This window comes from Erythrolamprus reginae, chromosome 7, assembly GCF_031021105.1.
Source record: "Erythrolamprus reginae isolate rEryReg1 chromosome 7, rEryReg1.hap1, whole genome shotgun sequence".
In the NCBI taxonomy this organism is placed as follows: Eukaryota; Metazoa; Chordata; class Lepidosauria; order Squamata; family Dipsadidae; genus Erythrolamprus; species Erythrolamprus reginae.
Genome location: NC_091956.1, coordinates 52,422,039 through 52,445,097, shown reverse-complemented (window position 1 = coordinate 52,445,097; position 23,059 = coordinate 52,422,039). Strand labels below are relative to the sequence as shown.

Sequence of the window (23,059 nt, the reverse complement as noted above, 5' to 3'; positions counted from 1 at the left end):
GTCAGCAAAGGCAATCGCTGCCATGCAGCCTCTGGCGGAAACCCTTCCCGCCAGGTTAGCTACTCAACGAAATCACTGCCACACAGCCTTCAGCGGGCTCAGGAGAGAGCCCTTCATGCCAGAACAACCATTGAGAGAAAATCGCCACCACACGGCCGTCAGTGGCTCTGGCCAAGCCCTGTACACTGGTAGTCAAGAATCTTCTTCTTTTGTTTTTATTTTTGCCAAATGGGAATTTAAAAGATTAATGAAGGTAGAAACCAGGAATGGGAATCACAAATCACATATAGTCCTGAAGATTGACTGAGTCTAAAAGTGGGGAGGACAACCAGAGGAGACATGTTATTAAGCTCGCAGACTCAGTCCAATAAGAGGATAAATGAAGTTAACCCATTCCTGGATGCTACAATCTCCACTCATCAAGGAGATTAAATTGCTTTCTGTAAACGTGAAGTTTGTTTCATAAAAAATAAACGTTCTTTTTTTCTTGATAACTAACTTGGCCTCAGATATCTTATTCAAGTTTTCATTTTTAAATTATAATAAAGAAAGCTTCCAGACATGGGGAAATTTCAATGTCCCTTGTAAAGTCTTTTCCATCTAATCCATCATATTACCTTTCCATAATTATGCTCATTTTACAGACGTTTGAAGAGTCCCAGAAGAAAAAGAACGCATGAATGTACCTGGTAGTTTAGATCAAAAGCTTTTTTTAAAAAAAAGTTATTTCTTGTTAATGATTTGCCAAAAACAATTCAGAGCTACACATTCAAAACAATACTATATTTGTGTAGGATTTTACTGGCTGTAGTAAAGGACAAATGAATTAGATTGCTGATTAACTTTACTCTGAAGCTTTAAACGTTCCTCAATATGAAAAGTAAACAGTTACTTTTATCTCTTATTTTAAGAAGAAATAACCTGAACCGACAAAATCCATCTGGTATATCATTCCAACATTTATTTATTGAATTTATATTGTTGCTCATCTCGCTCTGCAAACTGCCAGATTATTTTGGATTCTAATTAACAGAATTATAATTTTTAAAAAACCACCTTTTTCTCTGCATCAGATATAATTTTACTGCAATGGTAGGGTATTTGGGAATGATCTGGGAGATTTGTCCCAGAGTTGCAAGCTACTATGTATAAACAGATAGCAAACCCCTTGGTTCTAGCACTGAAAATATTACCTAGATGGGTAATGAAATGTCCATCCTAAAACAACCAAACTTGGAAAGCATCAAGGACTCCATTATGTTGTCTCTTATCTGACCGTTCCCTAGGCAACATTCTCTACATCTTCAGTCTCTGAAGATCATTTCCACATAATATTACAGATAAAATTATGCCTTATAGTCAGATGATGAAACATCTGTACAACCAAACACAGAGAGCATGAAGGACTCGATAGTTCAACTTTGAGCTTACAAATATTCTTTTTTTATTGAGACAACATAGTCCAAAATGGAGTAGGCATGCAAGAGGCTCATAAGAGATCTTTATTTCTCAAGGACAAAGGGGATGGGAGACGAAATCTACTTTCCAGACTTGTAAGAATCTATTAATATAATTTATCAAATAGAATTAGCTGATCTGGTGGTATTTCCTCTCTGGTCTACTTGGTAAAGCTAACATTTATGTATCTCTGTATATATATTTCCTTAAAAGTTTTGTTAAACTAAAGTAACCATTAATTGTGCTCGTGTCAGATAGAATCATTCCACCCTCATTATTATTTAATCTCTCTGTACCTTTTTGAAGTCTATGATTTTTTATAAGCTTGCAATACTACATAGGAATCAGTGTGTGGTTACATTATACATTATATTAAAGCATTATGGCGTTGGCAACTCATTTAATACTCCTTTCTTGATAATTCTCAATGTGGAATTTGCCTTCTGACAGTAGTTGCACATTAAAGTGGCACTTTCCTTGCCCAAACTATTGTAATTTCACAATCCATTAACGACTGCTAGCTGGGATTTTAGCAACACAAATATGGAATGAATTTTCTTTGGTCTAATGAGCACAACCTCAAGATTTGCTTATACTGATTCATATTCACAACTTTAATTCCTCTAGTGGGAGAATATTTTGGAGCCTCATAAGTTGCTATGATCAGGTAAAATCTTGAAGTTCAGCTCAACTCCTGCTGACAGAGGAGAACTTGTTTTCTGCAACAAATAGAGATGGATTGTTATTGCCATCTTCAAAGTTGTTTTCTTGACCTCCCAGGCTAGTGTACAACAATGACTTTCTGATTGCCCCCTTTGTATTAATCACGTCCAACTATACTTAATGTTTTCAAGATTGGTAACCTTTCTGCTGCTTAATTCTAGGTAATTTATGCAGAATGTTAAAATGCATGATTCTCAATAAAAATATCTATAGAAATTTACTGCTAATATATTTCCATTGCAAGATCTGTCCATTTAGCAAGATTCTCTGCTTCCCTATCCTTAATCAATCACTATTTGACATTAAAACGATGCAACCCATTTTCCCCAGATTAATTTCTCAACTATCATGTTACATTCCCTGAAATATAAGATACTGTACATTGATCAACAAGCTTCTAATATATTTGCATGAAATGTAGAGTATCAACATGAAACACAGTAATAACCAGTAGGGTCTGTCTGAGAGATGCAATTATAAATGCACAGTGCAATAAATGTACAGATTTGGCTTTATACCCTATTCTTAAAGCAATTGTGGATTCCTCTATTCATTTTCAAATTTCTCAATCCTTGAAAGCACTGAAGTCAAGGATCTCTCAACTAAAGCAATGTTAATAAATTCAAGGATTAAGTTGTCCAAATTGGTCTATTCAGTGTACAAGATAAATTTGTTTTAAGCAGTTACTGTATTACTCTAGGAATCTTGTCATCTGATACCAACCTTCTGGCTAGTTAATACTAGACTGAAGAGATTTAGACTATGCATGAGTCATCTAATATCAACCTTTCTTGGGCAAAAAGAACACCAAAAGGAACAGATATTTATACTTGCTGTGGTTGCTTTTCATAAGAAAGATCTGATTTAATTCAAGAATATGCAAGTATTAGCAAAATTTTGTATAATATATCTATGTATGGTTTTTGACTGAATTTCTTTTCTTTAAATTAATATTTATAAAATCAATTATTCACAAACATTTATGATTACAAGGAAAGTATTCATGAGTTACTATAGCAATAGTTGCCATAAAAAGTGGCAAGAATAAGACCTTAGATAGGAATCAAATTGTGGCTGAATTATTTTCCTAATGATAAGTTTAAATTCTTACAAAATTGTGTTCAAATTCTGATCCTTACTATGCTCGTGAATCTATTTTGCATCAATAAAAACTAAGCTCACAATCATAAAGTACAATCTGATGAACAAATTATACAAAATAAGAAATTTTAAAAACAAGTTCTGACATATAAAATATCTAACATAATTATTATGCAGTTCAAGACCTAAAATTAAAAGGAAAAAAATGCTGTGTTGGAAAGTTTGTTTCTCTTTCCTTCACCTTGCAGCATAGGTATGCATGCATACAAATATATGCACACACAAAAACACAAATGCAGACAGACAGACACAAAGTTAAAAATGAAAAGCTCTGCAAAAACAGGGGGTTTTATATGGTATGCAAATTTGGGGGTTATATATATTTGGTGCAGAAAAGGACATTTTTGTGCCCTAGAGAAACAAATTAAAAATTAAGCACAATAAAGCAGACCATAACTATGAATTTTAGATTTTAGAAATCCATAGTATAAGCTCCTGAGTTAGACTTAATACATTTTCCACCTTCTCCTGGTATCCAAAATATAATTTACATGAATGGATGCTGATATGTCTCTGCTTAAATGCAGTTGATATATTTCAGCCAAAGTTTACAAATGTTTCATTAACTCAGTGTTGGACTGGTGCTTCTGCTGCAGGGACAGAGGCTAGTAAAATGCATGGATTAAATTATATGCCAGAAAGTATGAACTGGTGTCATTTAGGTTATTGTGGAGACATGAAAGTAGAAATCTTTAGTTTAGTGACAGTTGAATGTCACATTCCAGAAAACATGTTGGGGGTAGGGAGGGCGGAATTGCAACATTCTGAATAAATATAATCCAACATTTTAAAAAAATAATTAAAGTTGACATTAAGGGGGTGAGCAAATGGGGATAAAGGACACACCATAATAAATTAGAATGATCACTGAAGTATGAGTGTCTTAAAAAATGTCTGTTTCTTTCAAGTACATGGTTTCCTATATGTACAATACACACAGTGAAGTGTTGAATAGGAGCCTAAAAACATGATTGATCTGCTGATTTATGATGAAAGATGAGGAGAATCAGTGAAAGATTCAGGGATGATAAGAGTTTCTGGATCTGGGACATACCATGAGGTGATGACAGAAACTTATTGCATAATGTTTACAGAAAAGGAAAAGAGAACTGTAAAGATTTTAAGGGAAGCATACAATAAAATGAATACTGTTAAATTATGTAATGTTTTGTATGAATATGTAGTCATTATTAGCATTATTATATATATACAGTATTTGCTGCCTATCTTGCCATGGGGTTACTCCAGGTGGATCACAACCCAAAAAACAACAAGGAAGAAATAAAAAGGAAGTTTAAACAAAACGAAACAAAATAATAGAACTACAGTGTTCCCTCGATTTTCGCGGGTTCGAACTTCGCGAAAAGTCTATACCACGGTTTTTTCAAAAATATTAATTAAAAAATACTTTGCGGGTATTTTTCCTATACCATGGTTTTTCCCGCCCAATGACGTCATATGTCATCGCCAAACTTTCATCCGACTTTAATAAATATTTTTTTTAATAAACTTTAATAAATAAACATGGTGAGTAATGATGTAAATGGTTGCTAAGGGAATGGGAAATTGCACTTTAGGGGTTTAAAGTGTTAAGGGAAGGCTTGTGATACTGTTCATAGCCAAAAATAGTGTATTTATTTCCACATCTCTACTTCATGGAAATTTGACTTTCACGGGCAGTCTTGGAACGCATCCCCCGCGAAAATCGAGGGAACACTGTATAAAACAAACAAGGAAAAAGAAAACAAAAAGATACATTGATAAAAATGTAAACATAAAATGTAAACATGTGCTGAGATGGAAAAGACCAACGATGGAGTTAAATGGACAGAAGGACTCTGAATATTATAATACATGGACTAAATGGTATGAATGGATAAGGAAAAGAAAGACAACGAGACAATGTGGGATGGAAATGTAAGATTTGACAATAAGAAAAAGCAATGTAAAAATTATATTAAGTATTAATATTAATGTGTATATACGGATGTGGGTCTGTTTAGAAATATTAAGATGTGGAAAACATAAAAATCAATAAAAATAATTTTAAAAATGTAAACATAAAAATGTTTCTAAAAAATACAGTGGTACCTCGACATACGAGTTTAATTCATGCCAGAGCTGACCTCGTATGTCGATCATCTCGTATCTCGAACAAATGCATTTAGATTTGGCTTTTCGCGCAGACATAACTGGAAAAAATGGAATTCTTGCACCACCTAGTGGACGCTCGGCTCGTATCCCGAATTTGAGCTCGGGTGTCGAACAGAAATTTTGCTCGCGTCGCAGCTCGTAACTTGAAATACTCGCATGTGGAGCAGCTCGTATCTAGAGGTACTACTGTATGGGTGAGTGGGGAGCAGAGAGTGGGTGGCAGGTGGGGTAGAGTCTGCTTTCAATTTAGAAGCTACATCCAGAGTAGAATTCCCCTATTGGGTCAATTTGGTAGTCGAAGATTGGTTGCTAAATGCAAGAAGAAAGTGTATGATAATAAATAGAAAACTTAATAAGAGACTCTACACTGAGCAGGACTAAGGTAAGATTGTATGATATTTCTATAGTTCATATATTTATCCATAGATGAAAGCATGCCTGTGCTGACATCAGGGGCGTGTTGATTGGGGACAGGAAGGTACATGCACTTTCGTATGCAGATGGTATCATGTTGCTGGCTGGAAACCTGTATAATTTGTAGCAAACACCAGAAGGTGTTATACAATGAATATGGGTTTGTAAATCAATGTACTAAAAAAAAATTGCCTGACACGGAAAAGATCTGCAAACGACGGTAGAAAAATATTGGGTGGTTTGTAATCTGTTCTGAGATGTGAATGTCAACAAATAACAGAAATAGCCGAACACTATGAAGTACAAATCATTGAATTTAAATAAAAACAGCTGTTTCAATCAGATCAGAGGCCATGCTACCAAACTATAAATGGGAATAGAAGTTCTGAAAATGGAAAATCAAACAAAAAGGAAACAATCCAATTTTGGAAAGGTCTATGAGAAAGTCAAAAAACTATAATAAAATGCTGTATAGATAAAAGAAATTGAAGATGAATTTAGTAAAAATCAAATGGAATAATTAATAACAACAGAAATAGTTAAAATGGAGTGAAAAGGAATTAAAAACTGGACATTTCCTGGAAATCATCAATTGTGTGATTTGGTTTCAAATATCTGGCCAGTTTACATCCATTTACAGTTTAACAGTTTAACAAAGTATTGCATAAAGAAGACATCAGCAACTATTAATAACTTGCAAAACTTACCTGACCCAGCAAAAGGGACACCAGGAATGTATAAATGAATACCATAGTTGACTTCAATGTTTAAATTACTTACAAGCATAATGGAGGATATCCAAAGATTATTTAGAAGAAATTTCTTCCAGTAGAGAAGAAAGGAAATAAAAGCAAAAACAGATAAATTAGTTTTGGAAAATTACAGAAACCCCCCAAAAATCCAACCCCAGTTTAAATATGGCCAGAATTTATTATAAAAAGTCATTTGATTCAAATAACTTACAGTTGCATCATCAAGTGTTTCTGGTGTGAGTAAAAACACTACATCCTTTATAGAAAAAGTAATGAAGTAGTGGAAGATGGAATTGATAGCTGGAAATAAATAATAAATCTGTCTTGAGAGAATCAAGAGAGGCATATTGCAGGATGACTCATTTTTTATCATTATTTGTCATTGCTACCGATCCCACTTTCAAAGATTTTGCAGAAAACAAATATTTGCTATCAAATAGCAAAAAGTGGTAATAAAACCTTACATTTGCTTTATGTGGGTGAACTGAAGCTTTATAGAAAATTAAAAATCAAAATTTAGTAATTGGCAATTACTGTAACAGTTTTCTGCATGGATAAGCTTTAGCACTGATGCAAGTTAAAAATTGGGATTTACCGAATGTACAAGAAATGAAATATGAATATCGAAACAACGTAATAAAAACATGGACAGAATGCTGGCAATAAAAAGTATCACTTGCTCAATTTTTATAAAAGACTGAGGGGAAAGTGGATAACGATAATCTGGCAAAGGCTTACAACTGGAAAAAAAATTTTAAAAAAGAAACTCAAGACTTGCTTTTGAGCAAACTATTATGATTAAGAGCAAACTATCCAAACCAATGCTGTCAAAGCCAGAACTGAGAAATCATCAAATGATTCAAAGTGCAGATTGTGCAAAGGAGTGGAAGATACAGTAGAAAACAGATTAGGCTCAAGTAAGGAGATCACAAATTGAATATAAACAACGTAACATAGTTGCTAAAATGATTCACTGAAAAATCTGTAAAAATATTCATGTGCAAATATTGAAAAATTAGTGGGAACATATAATTGAAAAAAAATAGTCAAGACTGAGCAGATTAAATACTGTGGGATTTCTTAATACAAATATATAAGATCTTGTCTTATCATACATCTAATTTAACTGTGATTAAAAAGAAGGTGGTGAAATAATTGATGTGGCAATACAAATAGTAGAGTAGAAGATGAAGAATTGAAGAAGATAACAAAGTATCAAGATGTGAAAATTGAAGTTGAAAGATTATGGCACAAATTGATTATGGTGGTCCCAGTGGATATTAACATTGGGTGCCATACCAAAGAATCTTGGACAGCACTTAAAAAAATCTGTGCATTGATAAAATTCCCATCTGTCAATTTAAACGATCACACTGTTTGGATCTACAACATATAAAGTACTATGCCTATTTGTTAGAACTTGATGCATATGAAAACCAACACCAGGTAAAGAAAGGGCACCTGTGACCTCATATGTTGTATATATAATAATAACTAGAACACCACTTGAATACCATTGCAATCAGTCAATCACAAAAGGCAGTTTTACTCAGAACAGCTTATGTCCTGCAATACACTTCATTTACTAGGGACCATTCAAAGTTACAATGGCACTGAAAAAAAGTGACATGACTTGCTTTTCACACTTACAACCATTGCAGCACCCCCATGGTTATCTGATCAAACTTCAGATGCTTGACTAATTTCTATCTATCTATAGCCTTTTGCAACCTACTGATAAGCAAACTAAATGGAGAAGCCAGATTCACTTAACAATCAGGTTACTAGCTTATCAACCACAGGGATTCACTTAGCATCAAAAAGAGTAAAATGGGGCAAAACTCACTTAGCAACAGAAATATGGACTCAATTGGGATCATAGGTTTAAAACTACCTACCTATACTTTAACACCATCCAATATCAACATCTACCTATTCCAGATCCTCAAGAAAGGTGGATATAAATGTCAAATCTAGTCTTAATCTCTGGCTAATTGCAACAAATCATAAACTTGTATGTCACTTGAGTCCCAATGACTCTCTATGGCTCAAATTACAATTTTTTTTCTGACCAATATTTTAGCACAATATTTGAGAATAATTAAAAAGATTCCTTAAGAAATTGATGTTTGATGATATTAAACATCCTATGGACTTCCAAGTCTGACAGTATAAAAATAACTGGTAGAATAATCAGTTTTTAACAATTCTAAGATAGATGCAAAAAATAAATACGTTATCAAGATCTATTATTACTATGAAATAATATATATTTATTTGTTTGTTTGTTTGTTTGTTTGTTTATTCATTCATTCATTCATTCATTCATTCATTCAATCAACTTTTATGCCGCCCAATCCCGAAGGACTCAGGGCGGCTTAAAACAATAATAAAAATACAATATAAATAGATACAAAGCGATAAAAAGAAGTTATTCTCTCAGTGAAAGTAAGTTTCCATGGTTCAAGAAACTATTAAAACATGACAGTAACCATTTTGTGATCGTTTTTAATGTGTTATATCTAATGGACATTTCTTCAATGACCAACTTATGACTAGAAAAGTATCACAAAGACCATTCACAAGAGAGAAGATTAGTGGAAAGTTAATTTAATTTGAAGAAGTGGAGAGTGCAGGAAGTGAAAAATGTGCACTCTCAGCTTCAGCTCAGGGAGCTGTTTAATAGCTCCTCTCCTCACGCTTGGTGGCTTACGAACAATGGACAATATTCCAGCCAAGCTTGTTCTGCTGAACTATTTTGGGAGCTATTGAGTTCAATTATTGAACAGACGTCTCTTCAAAAATGGATTGTTTGGAAAAGAAAATAATCTTCTAATTGAGGAAACTGGCTTCTGAACTATAGCGGTCATTTACCATAGAATTTGTTAACTTTTCCAACCTTTCATATCATCCTAGGCTTTAATATTGATATTTTCCAGTAAGTTTATTTCTTTGCATCAAGTGCTAAACATTATAGAAATGTTTACAATTGGTCATTTGATTCAGTGAGCCACTAAAAGCATCTGTGGGGAGTTAAGTTTTCCAATAGAGAAATCACTTATTGTGTGTTATGTCATCCCATTATATATTCCTGGTTACGTGCTCCAACCTGCATGTGGTAGATTTGATACACATCAAAATATCAATCTTGGGTTAGAATACGGCCCATCAAATACCTTCTCTTTATTTTCCTGTCACTGTTTCTTTTTGCATGTCACTCTCAATATTCTTTTTTAAAAGTTTTTTATTTATAAATATTTTGAAGAATGTTTATTGCCCGGACATTTCATTTTACAAAAAAAGGGAAAAAATAACAGATATACTGATAGTAACAATTACAACCATATTTATAATTATATTAGTTATATTATTTTATATATACTATATACAGTAGTCCCTCGCTATACCGCGCTTCACCTACTGCGGCTTCACTTCATCGCAGGTTTCTGAGGAAGTCGATTGGCAGATTTAAACAGCCCGCCGAACTCGATCAGCAGGTTTTTTTTTTAAAAAAATCTAAAATTGTAAATACTGTATTTAAATACTGTATCTAAAATACCGTATTTTTCGCTCTATAAGACGCACCTGCTGATAAGACGCACCTAGATTTTAGAGGAGGAAAATAGAAAAAAAATATTTTGAGCCAAAAAGGGGAGAGGAAGAGAGGAAGGAGTGAAAGAAGGGAGTGAGGGAGGGAAGAAGGGAGGAAGGAAAAGGAAAGCAAGAAATGGAGGGAGGAAAGGAAGGAAGGAAAGAAAGAAAGAAAGAAAGGGGGAAGGGACAGGAACAGAGGAAGGAAGCAAGGAAACTTATGAAAGGGGAGAGTAAGAGAGGAAGGACTGAAGGGAGGGAGGGAAGAAGGTAGGAAGGAGAGAGAGAGAAAGAAAGAAAATGAAAGAGAAATAAAAATAGAGAGGGGGAATGAAAGAAATGGAATGAGGGAAGGAAGGAGAGAAAGAAAGCAAGAGAAAGAAAAAAGAATGAAAGAGCAAGAGAGAAAGAGAGAAAAAGAAAGAAGGAAAGAAAGAAAGAAAGAAAGAAAGGCAACTTCAAAGAAAGGCTCACTGAGCATCTCTCACTCTCTCTCTCTTTCTATCCCTCTTTCTTTCTTTCTCTTCCTTTCTCTCTCTCCTCTTTCTTTATCTCCTCTCTCTCCCTCCATCTCTCTTTCTCTCCCCCCTCTCTCCCCCTTTCCCTCTCTCTTTCTCTCTCTCTCTTGCTATCTCTCCCCCCTCTCCCACTCTCTTTCTCCCTCTCCCTCTCTTTCTCTCTCTCCCCCTCTCTCTTTCTCTCTCTCCCCCCCTCTTTCTCTCTCTTCTTCTCACTTTCTCTCTCTTGTTTCCTTTCTGTCTGGGCAGATGGCTGCCTTCTGCCTTGGGGCGCGATTCGCCCCCTCTCCTCCTCCGCCGCCGCCTTCTGCCTTGGGGCGCGATCCGCCCCCTCTCCTCCTCCGCCGCTTCCTGCCTTGGGCGAGCAATCCCGGAGTCCGGGACTGTGTGGCTTTGCGCCATGAAGAGGAAACGGCTCCGGCAGCAGGGAAAAGTCGGCCGTTTTCTCTTCATGGCATAAAGCCACCCTGTCCCGGATTGCTCACCCAAGGCAGGGGGCGGCGGAGGAGGAGAGGGGGCGAATCGCGCCCCAAGGCAGAAGGCAGCGACGTTGGAGAGGGGGCAGATTGCGCCCCAAGGCAGGAGGAGGCAGCAGAGGAGAGGAGGCAGATCGCGCCCAAACGCAGGAGGTGGCAGAGGAGGCGGTTCGGGCGGGCAATAGGGCAGCGTGGAGAAGCCCGCCCCCGCCCACCTCCCCACGGGCTGGCAGGGGGATGGGGAGCACGCGCCCGTGGAAAAGGGCGCTCGGGTGTATTTGGGGGTGCACGCCTGCTCACGGGCGTAGCTTACGGGGAACGGTGGGCCAGGCAGCAGCTAGCCAGCCAGCCGGCGGGATGGCGCTTCCGAATTCGCAGCCTCCCCCCCCCCTCCCTGCCTGCATCTTCGCTCCATAAGACGAGGCTGATTTTTCATCCTACTTTGGGAGGAAAAAAACTGCGTCTTATGGAGCGAAAAATACGGGTAAATACTGTGTGGGAAGGGTTTATAAACACTTAAAACAATGAAAACTTACCAAACAATTACAATATAAATACTTAAATAAGTACTATCAGTCGATAAATTCCCCATTGCGGATTTCACCTATCGTGGCCAGGTCTGGAACGTAACACCAGTGATAGGTGAGGGACTACTGTATAATTATATTAATTTATGATCATATTAATTGTACTAGCATGCTTATAATTATAAACAACATTCATATTTTACTTACAATAATCTTTCTTCATCTAATTTCTATCTCTTATCTCTAACTATTGATAAAACCTATTCAACGTCGAATAGTACTCTGCATCTCCTTTGAAGTCCAACATTTTCCAAATTATATTTTGATCTGGTAGGTACAAATACAATTCTTGCTGCTGTTAATACATGTAGCATTAAGTATATAGTCCTTTACCATAGCCTCCTGGTATAGCTTCCTGCACACGTGCAGAAGCAAAAACACACTGCGCACACATCTGAAGCTGCGGGCGCAGCTCAACTTTTGCTACCGGGGCAGTGTCCTTTACCGTTCCGGTAGCAACCCACTACTGCCTATGCCCACAAAATATAGATTGCTCCATCTCCAGGCAACTCTGACCAGTAGACCTGCTCTCCAAGTTCCTAACACTTTAGGAGGTCAGATAATTACAAGGTACTAAAACAGGTTTACTAGAACAGCGTTTCCCAAATGGTGTGCCGCGGCATGAGACACAGCCAGGTGTGCCGCGGAGCTCCTAGGGAAGCTCCAGCTGGGCGGGGTGCTGCGGGTGCCGGGGCGGGCTTTCCCGAAACGGACGGAGAATGCCCTCTCTCGCAGCCCCCTGGCTGGGAGCACTTTCGCTGCGAGAGAGGGCTTTCTCCGTCCGTTTCGGGAATTCCCGCCCCCCCTCTCTCGCGCGCGCCGCTCCCCTTTTCTCTCAGCCCTCCCTGGCTTCGCTTCTCAATCCCTCCCTCCTTCCGTCTTTCCTTCCCCTCAGCCGTTCTGTCTGGGGGTCTCCCGCTCTTCCCTTCCCCGCCTCCCAGGCTTTGCCTTCACCACCCCCATCCCCTTTTTGGTTGGCAAGGAGTCCTTTGCCGCATCCTGCAGTTCGCACTTGGCTCGAGGCCGCTTTTCCTGGCTGCGCTCTTTCTTTCTCTCTCTCTCTCTCCCGTGAGCCGGGGGAAGGAAAAAACAAACAAACAAAAACTTCTTGCAATGGGCCCGTGCGTGGGCTCGTGCCCACGCTCGTCCCTTCAGCAGCGAGGGAGGGAAGTCAGAGGGCGAGGGAGCGAGCGAGCGCTCTTTTCCTCGGTGCCCTCTGCAGCCTGCCTTCTTTCTTCTTTGCCGCCGCTGAGGGACGGAGAGAAGGATAGAAAGGAAAGAAGGAGGGAGAGATAGAAAGGAAAGAGGGAGGGAGGAAAGAGGGAGGGAGAGATAGAAAGGAAAGAGGGAGGGAGAGATACAATGGAAAGAGGGAGGGAGAAATAGAGTGAAATGGAGGAAGAGATGTTTTTTTTGTCCAAACTTTTCTTTAGCCCCCCCGCACCGCCCCCCGTCCCCCCGTTCAGTGTTCCCCAGGATTTTGAAAATATGAATAATGTGCTCAAAAAAGGTTGGGAAACACTGTACTAGAAAATAGCCTTTTGACATAAAAAGCAAGCACGAAGAGAGATGGACAGAGAAAACCTAAATGGTACTCATTAAGACAAGGAATAGTAAAACTTCATTCCCAGATCTTCTGTAAGCCTTCCTTGTTTTGCTCAAAAAATCTTGCTATTTAGAATTATTGACCAGTCTCAGCTTACTTTCATTTACTGTAGCTCTCCAGATAGAAATTAGCCACTGTAACATTTTTCCTATAATTAAAAATTAATTACAATTATGTATATATACATGCACACACATTCTTATTTCTGTGCTACAAATTTCAAAATGATTCCAAGATTAGAAGCAAAGATCACTCTCAATTGCAGAAAGATTTACCCTTTGGGGACTGTACAATTACTTAAATCTTTCACTCAAGAGAAACATGATTGACTCAATAATTACTGTGCAGAAACAGTTTTTGCTTAAGGTTCTAATACTTCAACTTGATTATTCTACTTCTATGTATTCTGTATTGTTGGTGTTGCTTCTCTGATTGCCATTTATGTTTATTTTATATGAGTTCATACTGTATAACTTAAATTATATATGGATTTTCAGTACAAGATGCTGAAAATGCCTCATGTCTTGTATTGTCTTGAGTTCTGATGTAGTACCTGACCATAACTCAATAATCCAAGTTTCAAACATGGGCACACTTTGCCATATCCTGTCATTATGCTCTTTGTTCTTCTGTAATTTTATTAATACAGTTAAACTGGCATGCTATGGTTTCTATTTGCCCTCAAGTCTAAAATGTAAATCTGATTATGAGTTGCAATTCTTCTTTTGAAGTTAGATGTAATAGCAAACTGTTTTCTGCAGAGAGAAAAGGGAGGGTTCAAGGAGGAAATGCATGGTTTGGAGCTCACTTATTTATGTCAACTCATGAGTTAATGTTCCATTTGAACCAAATCATTGTGAAGATACTTTACAGGTAATTTTTAAAAAAATTAAAAAGTTAAAACTATGTATAGCTATATGTAGTTTGAGATAACTTGGCAAAATATTCCTCAGTAATTATCTTTCTAACAGTTAATCCTATATTCTTCCATCCATTTTTTAAAAATATCACTTTGACCCAATACATAATTTTAATGCAAGAGAATATGTGTCCGCCAACTAACTTCCAGCAGTCCCAGCTGCACTGGCCAGTAATGGGATCTTCTGTTCAATTTCTACAAAATCTTAAAGAGACATGGATTTTTTAAAAACCTCAATCTACATCCCAAATATTATTTTAAAATATATAATTTATAAATTTTGTATTTTGTTTTCATGACAAAATAAACTTAAAGAGGCTTTCAAGCAAAATATATCTCAAATCACATACAAAAAATCAACTAGGAAAACCACAGTAAAAAAAGACAGCCCTTCCAAATAAAAATGAAGAAATAGAAAAATTCCTCTGTTAGTATTTTATATCAGATATTTAACATGATTCTTCTTGCAAGTCTAAAATAAATATGCCAAGTACTGAAGGAAATAGGATGCTTTACTAATAAAGAACAACCGCGAGATGGATTTCTGACAAGACTAAAGAGAAGCAGAATATCTCAGAGACATGGAATATGCTTCCTATGTAACCCATTAAAAGACCCAGATTCAATTTATGTGATGGAGCTGAGCTTCCAAAGTGCCTCAACCAGACAATGGCTATGCTACATGACTTGATACCAAGGAATTTGTTCTGTCTGTGCATGTTAGATCTCTGTATAGATTTCTTATTGTCTGACTTCCATATTAGAAAGGTCATTATTATGTGAACAATCATTGTTGTATAAATGCAGGTGGCAGAGGGTCAATCAGATTTTTAAAATCCAACAGCCAGAAAAAAACAACTTATAGGTGTACCTTGTGTTTACCATCAAAGCTGACATCAGCCAAAGTATAGAAAAACTCAAATAGTGCAAGATCAGAAGATGTAGAAAGATGAAAACATGGTCATCATCATCTTGTGTTTGTGCATTTACTTCAGCCATAAAGGAAGATAGAATAAGTCATGTTCCTATTTAGTGATGAAGATTAGACAATTGCTAACAACGCTTACTATAAAGTTTCCCACTTATAAAGTATACTTTGTGAAAGCAAAAATCAAAAAGGGAACTGTTGGCTAAAAGTAACAACTGCTCAGTGCTGAGTAATATATTTATTTATTCTCTAATGAAATGTCTTTAGGTTTAAAATTCACAATGTTCTTAGCATTAAAAATATATTCAGCTATTTCTTGTAGTCATGTGTGGGTGCACATGTGTGTATCTTTACAATTCTTTTAAGTGAAAGCATAAATGTATTACATCAATATAAAAGTTTAAATATAACCAAGTGCTAAAACTTTAATTAGAAAGTGATAAGAGCACAATCTACAGCCAGAGGTGGGCTGCTAAGGTGGAACGGTGACATGTCCTTGTCCCCATGGCTCTGAGTGCTAGCGGAGTCCAGCACAATTATGCTATTGCACCTGGGCAGGTAACAAAATTGCATGTGGACACGCTACCTGCCCAGGTGCAGTAGCATAATTGTGCTGGACTCCGCTAGCACTCAGAGCCCCGGGGGTGAACACACGTCACCGTTCTACCTTAGCAGCCCATATCTGTCTACACCCCATACAATTTTGGTCCTCATCAAATAGGGCCTTTATGGTAATAAAAAATGACAAACTAGTAACAGACTATTGGGAGAAATGTCTTGATAAATACGGATCATGATGGCAATGCTTGGAAAAAGTTCATAATAAATTGTTAAAAGTATGTTTGAGAAAGTATTACAAGTACTATTTCCTTTTTTTCTATTTTCTCTCACATTAAGAAGTATTTCATAATCTTATTATTATGGACCTCCTATTAGGGGCCTCAAGATTATATTCACTTAAGGGGAGGGATGATATAACTTTATATATTAACTACTAACCAGTTGGTGGCATTACAGGGGGGATGTTTGTCATTGTTTTGTTTGCTTTATCAACAGTTCAAGGTTATGCGGGCTGAAACAAAATAACTACAGCCCATTTACAACCTTCACACCTTTCCTCAGTCAAATTATCATTATTACAGTCAGTACACCTTGTCCTCTATGGTTCTTTTCTTTTTCCCCTCCTACACAGCAGAGAGACTGGAGAAGAAGAGATTGCAAGAGACTAAGGTATTTGTTCTTCAGAACGCTGAAAGCAATGGAATGCTGGTAGTGAAAAAAGATTGTGCAAAAGAGAGATTGCCTATGGAAATCATTTGCTTTTTCTCTTTCTTTCTCTCCCTCTCTCCCTTTGCAGAGCAAAAAGATTTCAAGAGAGTTAGCTGTTTGTGTAAGGCCCAGGCAGCTTCCAGCCTTGGACTGGCGATATAATCACATTGCTTTCAATGTTTACAAGATAACAAAAGGGATCTCAAGCATTCCAAGAGAAGTAAAGTAGTTAGGAGGCAAACAAGGTGTGAAACTGATTAGTCTTGTGTCTTTCCAGACAGAAAGCAAGCTGCTATCAAGTTATTATACTTAGATACCACTTTGCTTAGAGGCACAGTTGTCAGGTCCAATTAGGGTTCTTAAAAGGGAGGATTAGCTGTAGTGTGTCCTATTCATCAGTAAATAACAAAAATATATTAACTTGGACTGTTGACTCTACATCCCAAAGAGGTAAATCAAGACATTATTTAATTCAATATCACTACTTTGGTTAATTAGGGAAATTCAGCATAACAATATGCTGTTAGGCATAACAATAAACGTTGTAAGCAGCCAAAACCAAATCTGTTCAGTCATCTTCATGCCAAATTACTTAATGAAGGGCACTGTGTGGGGGGGAGACAATTACAGTCTTTCTTCTATTCATAATACAATCATTTAAAAAATTACTCAGAAGACTGCAATTCTGGAATTCAAGACAATTTATACCAGACTCTAACCTCAGATCTATTGCATGCAAAAGTACCCAGTGACTTCTAATTTTTAAAATCACAATTCTCAGCCATTTATTATGTTTTATTCAAAGAACCAAGCTAGCAAGTAAAAACAAAAGAAAGAAAAGGTAAGTCTATTATCTGAGCTGAACTCCAGAATTACATGGACACATTTCATGTACTTTTGTTGGCAATAATCCAATTTGCTAATGCCTTCTTTCAAAATGTTTTCCCACCTTCTCAACCTTGCCTCCTGGCTTCTGAAATCATACATGCTAAAAATGTGGACATGAGCAACATAAAATACTTTTTTTTACTAGCAGAAAAAAAATAAAGTAACTTTTCCAGAACAACCTGAGAAAACCGTGTACAAAGCCTGGATATACAAATTAACTCTTTTATAAATACTGTAGAGTTTTACAATCATCAGCAGCAGTAGCAGCAGTAGCAGCAGCAGCAGTTGCAGCCTTATCTCATTACAAAATAAAACAAGGAAATTTCCAATTCCGGATGGCACTCAGGTGCCAAGCTCATATATCCACCTTTGCAAATAGCAGCTCAGGATGCAGTTTTACTATACCAGATTGTCCTAATGCAAAGAGTCAGCTTTCCCCTTAGATATTGATAGTGTGTGTCTGTAATTTGCCAACCATTCAATGAAAGAGTTAATTGAAGACAAGCTTGATAAGCAAAAGGCTACAAGACCTGCTCAAACCCCCCTTAAGTTATACTTTCTGAAGTTGGAAAAATGGGGGGGGGGGCGGAAAGTGGGAGAGGGTTAGTGTGAAGGCTAACAGGTTAAAAAGTTGCAACTGCCACTGGTCCCTTTAGGCCAAGGGTCTCCGATCTTGGCAACTTTAAGACTTGTGGCCTTCAACTCCCAGAATCTCTCAGCCAGCAAAGTTGCAACTACCCCTGTTCCCTATAGACCAGGGGGTCTCCAACCTTGGCAAGGGGATTCTGGGAGTTAAAGTCCACAACTCTTAAAATGGCCAAGGTTGGAGATCCCTGCTTCGGACCACGAAGTGCACGCGTAAAAAAAAGCCAGGGAAGCGCAGGGCAGCCAGCGCAAAGGTGCGAAGCGTTTACGGCAGTGTTTCCCAACCTTGGCAACTTGAAGATATCTGGACTTCAATTCCCAGAATTCTCTGGGAGTTGAAGTCCAAATATCTTCAAGTTGCCAAGGTTGGGAAACATTGGTTTACGAGGTGGAGGACGAAGAAACCAGGAGCCAGAGCGCCTTCCTCCCCCCGGCCAGGAAGGGAGCGCGGCGGTTGCCTCCCCAACGGGCGGTGGGAAACGTTAGCGCCCCCCGGCAGAGGAGAAGCGGCGTGTGCGACGCCTGCCGCCGCCTCTCCAAACCGGGGACGCAGCTGCTCCCCGCTTGTCCTGCCCCGGCTTGTCCCGGCGCCGCCTCCGAGCGCTCGGCGCGCTCTTCAGGACCTACCCAGGCACTTGATCTGGAAGCCGGCGGGGGGCTTGAGAGCCCTGCGCATCCAGCCCTCGCGCAGCGCCTCCAGGTGCTCCTCCTTGCCCTGGATCAGCAGCACCTGCTCGTCGATCCAGCCCAGGAAGAAGGTCTCGGCCACGGCCGCCGTCACCTTCTGGTTCCAGAAGTGCTGCATATTGCCCTGCTTGAAGTCGGCGAAGATCTCGTAGCCGATGCGGTGCCGCCCCAGCTCGCTGTCCGCCGCGGGCTCGCCTTCCGCCCGGCCGCCCCGTCCCGCTTCCCCGCCGGCGGCGTCGCCTTCGCGCTGCGCTCGGGCCGTTCGCTCGGGCGGCGCGGCTTCATCACCGCCGCCGCAGGGGCTCAGCACGATGGCTAAAGAATGCGGGGCGATTTGCAAAAATTTATCCAGCCTGCGCGGCATGTCGGGGGCCGCCCGAGGAGATTTTAAGGCGAGACGCTCGGCGCCTCAGCGACGACGAGGAGCAGCAGCAGCAGCAGCAGCCGCGGCCAACTTGGGCCGGCCATGAGCACAGGACGGAGCCCGCCGCAGCCGCCCTGCCGGTCGGGCGCGACTTCCAGCCCAGTCCAAGAACCGCTCCCGCCGGGCCGGCCACGCAGGTACAGCGCCTCCCCGCCCAGCCCGCCTTCTCTCAGCCACACGTGTGGCGGCCGCCCGCCCGCCGGCCCGTCCGCCTCCGGGCCAGTGGGCTCCCGACGACTCCGCCTCCGCTCCTCCTCCTAGGCGGCCCTCGGAGCCTGCCTGGCCGGGCCGCCGCGCTACTCGCCTTCCGCGGCTTTCTTTGCCGCCTTTGAACGTGACGCGCTCGATGTTGTGACGTAACCCCTTCTTGAAAAGCTTTCCTTAAAATTGAGTTTTGGAGTATGGCCAACTTTTCTCCCGGAATTAAGCAAGCTACCTTAACTAATACTGGAGCTCTCCTGTTCTATTGTCCTCTCTTATCATTACATTTTCCTTATGTTTATACAAACTACTATCCTACACATGTTTGACGGAAGGAAGGAAGGAAGGAAGGAAGGAAGGAAGGAAGGAAGGAAGGAAGGAAGGAAGGAAGGAAGGAAGGAAGGAAGGAAGGAAGGAAGGAAGGAAGGAAGGAAGGAAGGAAGGAGAGAGAAAGAGAGAAGGAAAGAAAGGAAGGAAGGAAGGAAGGAAGGAAGAAAGAAAGAAAGAAAGAAAGAAAGAAAGAAAGAAAGAAAGAAAGAAAGAAAGAAAGAAAGCTGATCATGAGCCCTTGTTTAAAGACCCTGATGTGAAAAGCAACTCGGATCATTTCCACTTCATTAAAAACAAGGTCTAAAGATATTGACTGATTGATTGGATTTCTATGCCGCCCCTCTCCAAAGACTCGGGGTGATTTACAACATCCTTTTTACATCGTGGTGATCAAAACTGATGCAGTATTCCAAGTGTGGCCTTCCCATAAATGGTATTAACACTTCACATTATCTTATTTATTTTATTTATTTATTTGTCAAAGAAGTATTATAGTACATATTAACATAACATAACATAAGTAGAAGGTAGTAATAGAAAGGATAATAAGACAGTAGGACAGGAACATTAGGCACATAAGTGCACTTATGCATGCCCCTTACAGACCTCTTAGAAAAGGGGAGAGGTCAATTGTAGATAATGTAAGGTTGAAGATTTTGGGGTTGGGGGAAGCAACAACAGAGTCAGGTAATGATTTCCAGGCGGTGACCACTCTATTTCTGAAATTGTATTTTCTGCAGTCAAATTTGAAGCCAGTTACATTCAGTTTGTATCTATTATGTGCTCTTGTGTTGTTGTTAAAGGTGAAGTAGTCACTGACAGGGAGTACATTTTGATGTATGATTTTATGACCAACAGTTAAATCATTTCGGAGACCACGTAGTTGTAAATTTTCTAGATTTAGTATTTTAAGTCTGGAGGAGTAGGGTAATTTGTTACGTGAGGAAGAGTGAAGGACTCTTCTTGTGAAGTATTTCTGGACTCCTTCGATTGTATTAATATCTGATGTGCAGTGTGGATTCCACACAGGTGAACTATATTCTAAAATAGGTCTGACCAATGTTTTGTATGCTCTGGTTAATAAACCAGTGTTTCTAGAGAAGAAGCTACGTAAGATTAGGTTTCTATCTCTCTGTTAATGCAGCTTTGAACTGTGTTGGATTTTTTGGCAGCTGCTCAAAGACGGCCAAAAGAATTTTGGAATCAAAGAATTTCTCAAAGTTTCTTGTTTACTCGTATCTGTATGCAACCTAGGTTTTGCAGTTCTCAATAGCATGTAGTCAGATGCAATTTGTCTGGTTTTGGAGTTTATTCAAAGTATTCCTGACAAAGTTTCAATCAATCTCAAGCTTCAAACCTGACCTAGCAATAATAATTTACAAGCTGCAGTCATAGTGAATAACTGCAGCAGAATTGATGAAATTGTGACACAGTTGTGTATTTCACTTAATAAACACATCACTTAGCCATGGGATTGCCAGTCCCAATCACAGTCATTGAGGACTATCTATTTTTTTGAAGACCTGAAATAGAAATGGTCTTAACATTGTTACTTATTACACATTAGCCAATATACAATCCTATGTACATTGTTTTATTTATTGCATGTATTATTTTAATTTTCTGAGACTGTGGATTTGAGGTTTCCATGAGTTAGACCCCATAATCATCACAATTATGACAAATCACAGCTGGAACTATCTTTCCTTGCATGGAATGAGTCTCTCTCATATCAGGTTTCACCTTTTAAGTTGCATTACTAGAATAAATGAACTTTTGCATGATATTCTAATTTTTCAAATTTTACCTGTAGTATGCTGAAAAGTGGAACTGAAAAAAATGCTATATTGTCTGAGAAAAAAACCTGAAAACCTGATTATAATCTTTATAAACAATAATCTTTTGTGATTATTTTTCTGCAGCAATAATTCTCTTGTGTATATATTCATCTCTTATTACAGTCAACAATCCCAGAATTACATGGTCTCTTTCCTCCAATATTTTTGATGGGTCCAGTGTTTGAGGTTAAGTGAAGTAGTTATTGTCTTCAAAAGATAGGCAAGTTAAAATAATTTTAAAAATATGTTTCAGTGATCTTGTTTAGTTTGAGAAAATGTTTTTTAAATTATTAAATAAAAATGTTACATTTTAATTGGATATTGGTAAAAATAAAGTTTTTGTAGCATCATAATGTTTTTCCCATCCAGGTTCATGGACTCTTAAATCACTCCATGCCCCACCCCCCAGTTCAAGGTATCTTCTAATCTTTGTTTTTTCTCATCTTTCCCATCTGTTCATAATTCGTTTGAGCTATTGATGTCTCTAAATTGCAGCTATTTTTTTTTTACATCAGTAGTGGTTGGAATTAAAGCTAAGCCCTTCATTTTCAGTTTTTCTCTTTTTGCATTTGAAAAAAAAAATTTACTTGTCAAGATTTTAGTTTTGCAAGGATCACAGTACAATGCCTATATTTTAATATTTTTTGTTGAAACTAGACTAAATTAATTTAAGAAATGAGGTGGCAAGAACTTTTGAATAAGCATTGAAAGGTAATGGTGGTAATATATATATTTGCTCAAGGCCATTGGAGCTGTGAGTTCCGCCACCTGTTTACTTGATCCGTGTCCCTCCTGGTTGGTTTCGGCCAGCAGGGAGGTGACACGGAGCTGGGCCCAGGAGATTACCAACGCTTCCTTGGGGAGGGGAGTTTTTCCATCACTCTATAAAGAAGCGCTTGTGCGCCCCCTCCTCAAGAAGCCCTCCCTGGACCCAGCCGTACTTAACAACTATCGTCCAGTCTCCAACCTTCCCTTTATGGGGAAGGTTGTCGAGAAGGTGGTGGCACTCCAGCTCCAGCGGTCCTTGGAAGAAGCCGATTATCTAGGTCCCCAGCAGTCGGGTTTCAGGGCCGGTTACAGCACGGAAACCGCTTTGGTCGCGTTGATGGATGATCTCTGGCGGGCCCGGGACAGGGGTTTATCCTCTGTCCTGGTGCTCCTTGACCTCTCAGCGGCTTTCGATACCATCGACCATGGTATCCTTCTGCACCGGCTGGAGGGGTTGGGAGTGGGAGGCACTGTCCTTCAGTGGTTCTCCTCCTACCTCTCTGGCCGGTCGCAGTCGGTGTTAGTGGGGGGCCAGAGGTCGACTCCTAGGTTTCTCCCTTGTGGGGTGCCTCAGGGGTCGGTCCTCTCCCCCCTGCTATTCAACATCTACATGAAACTGCTGGGCGAGATCATCCAAGGACATGGGGTGAGGTATCATCAATATGCGGATGATACCCAGCTTTACATCTCCACCCCATGCCCAGTCAACGAAGCGGTGGAAG

General features: G+C 39.2%; 1 protein-coding gene across 1 annotated transcript in view; it reads right to left on the bottom strand.

Annotated features, from left to right (window-relative positions):
- STOX2 (storkhead box 2) overlaps positions 1 to 19,224 on the bottom strand; it is a 210,117-nt gene extending 190,893 nt beyond the window's left edge. Inside the window, exon 1 of the mRNA XM_070757505.1 lies at positions 18,717 to 19,224. Coding sequence (XP_070613606.1) covers positions 18,717 to 19,140 — 424 coding nt within the window. The 5' untranslated portion in view covers positions 19,141 to 19,224. The remainder of the gene's footprint in view (positions 1 to 18,716) is intronic.
- Positions 19,225 to 23,059: the final 3,835 nt, after the last annotated feature.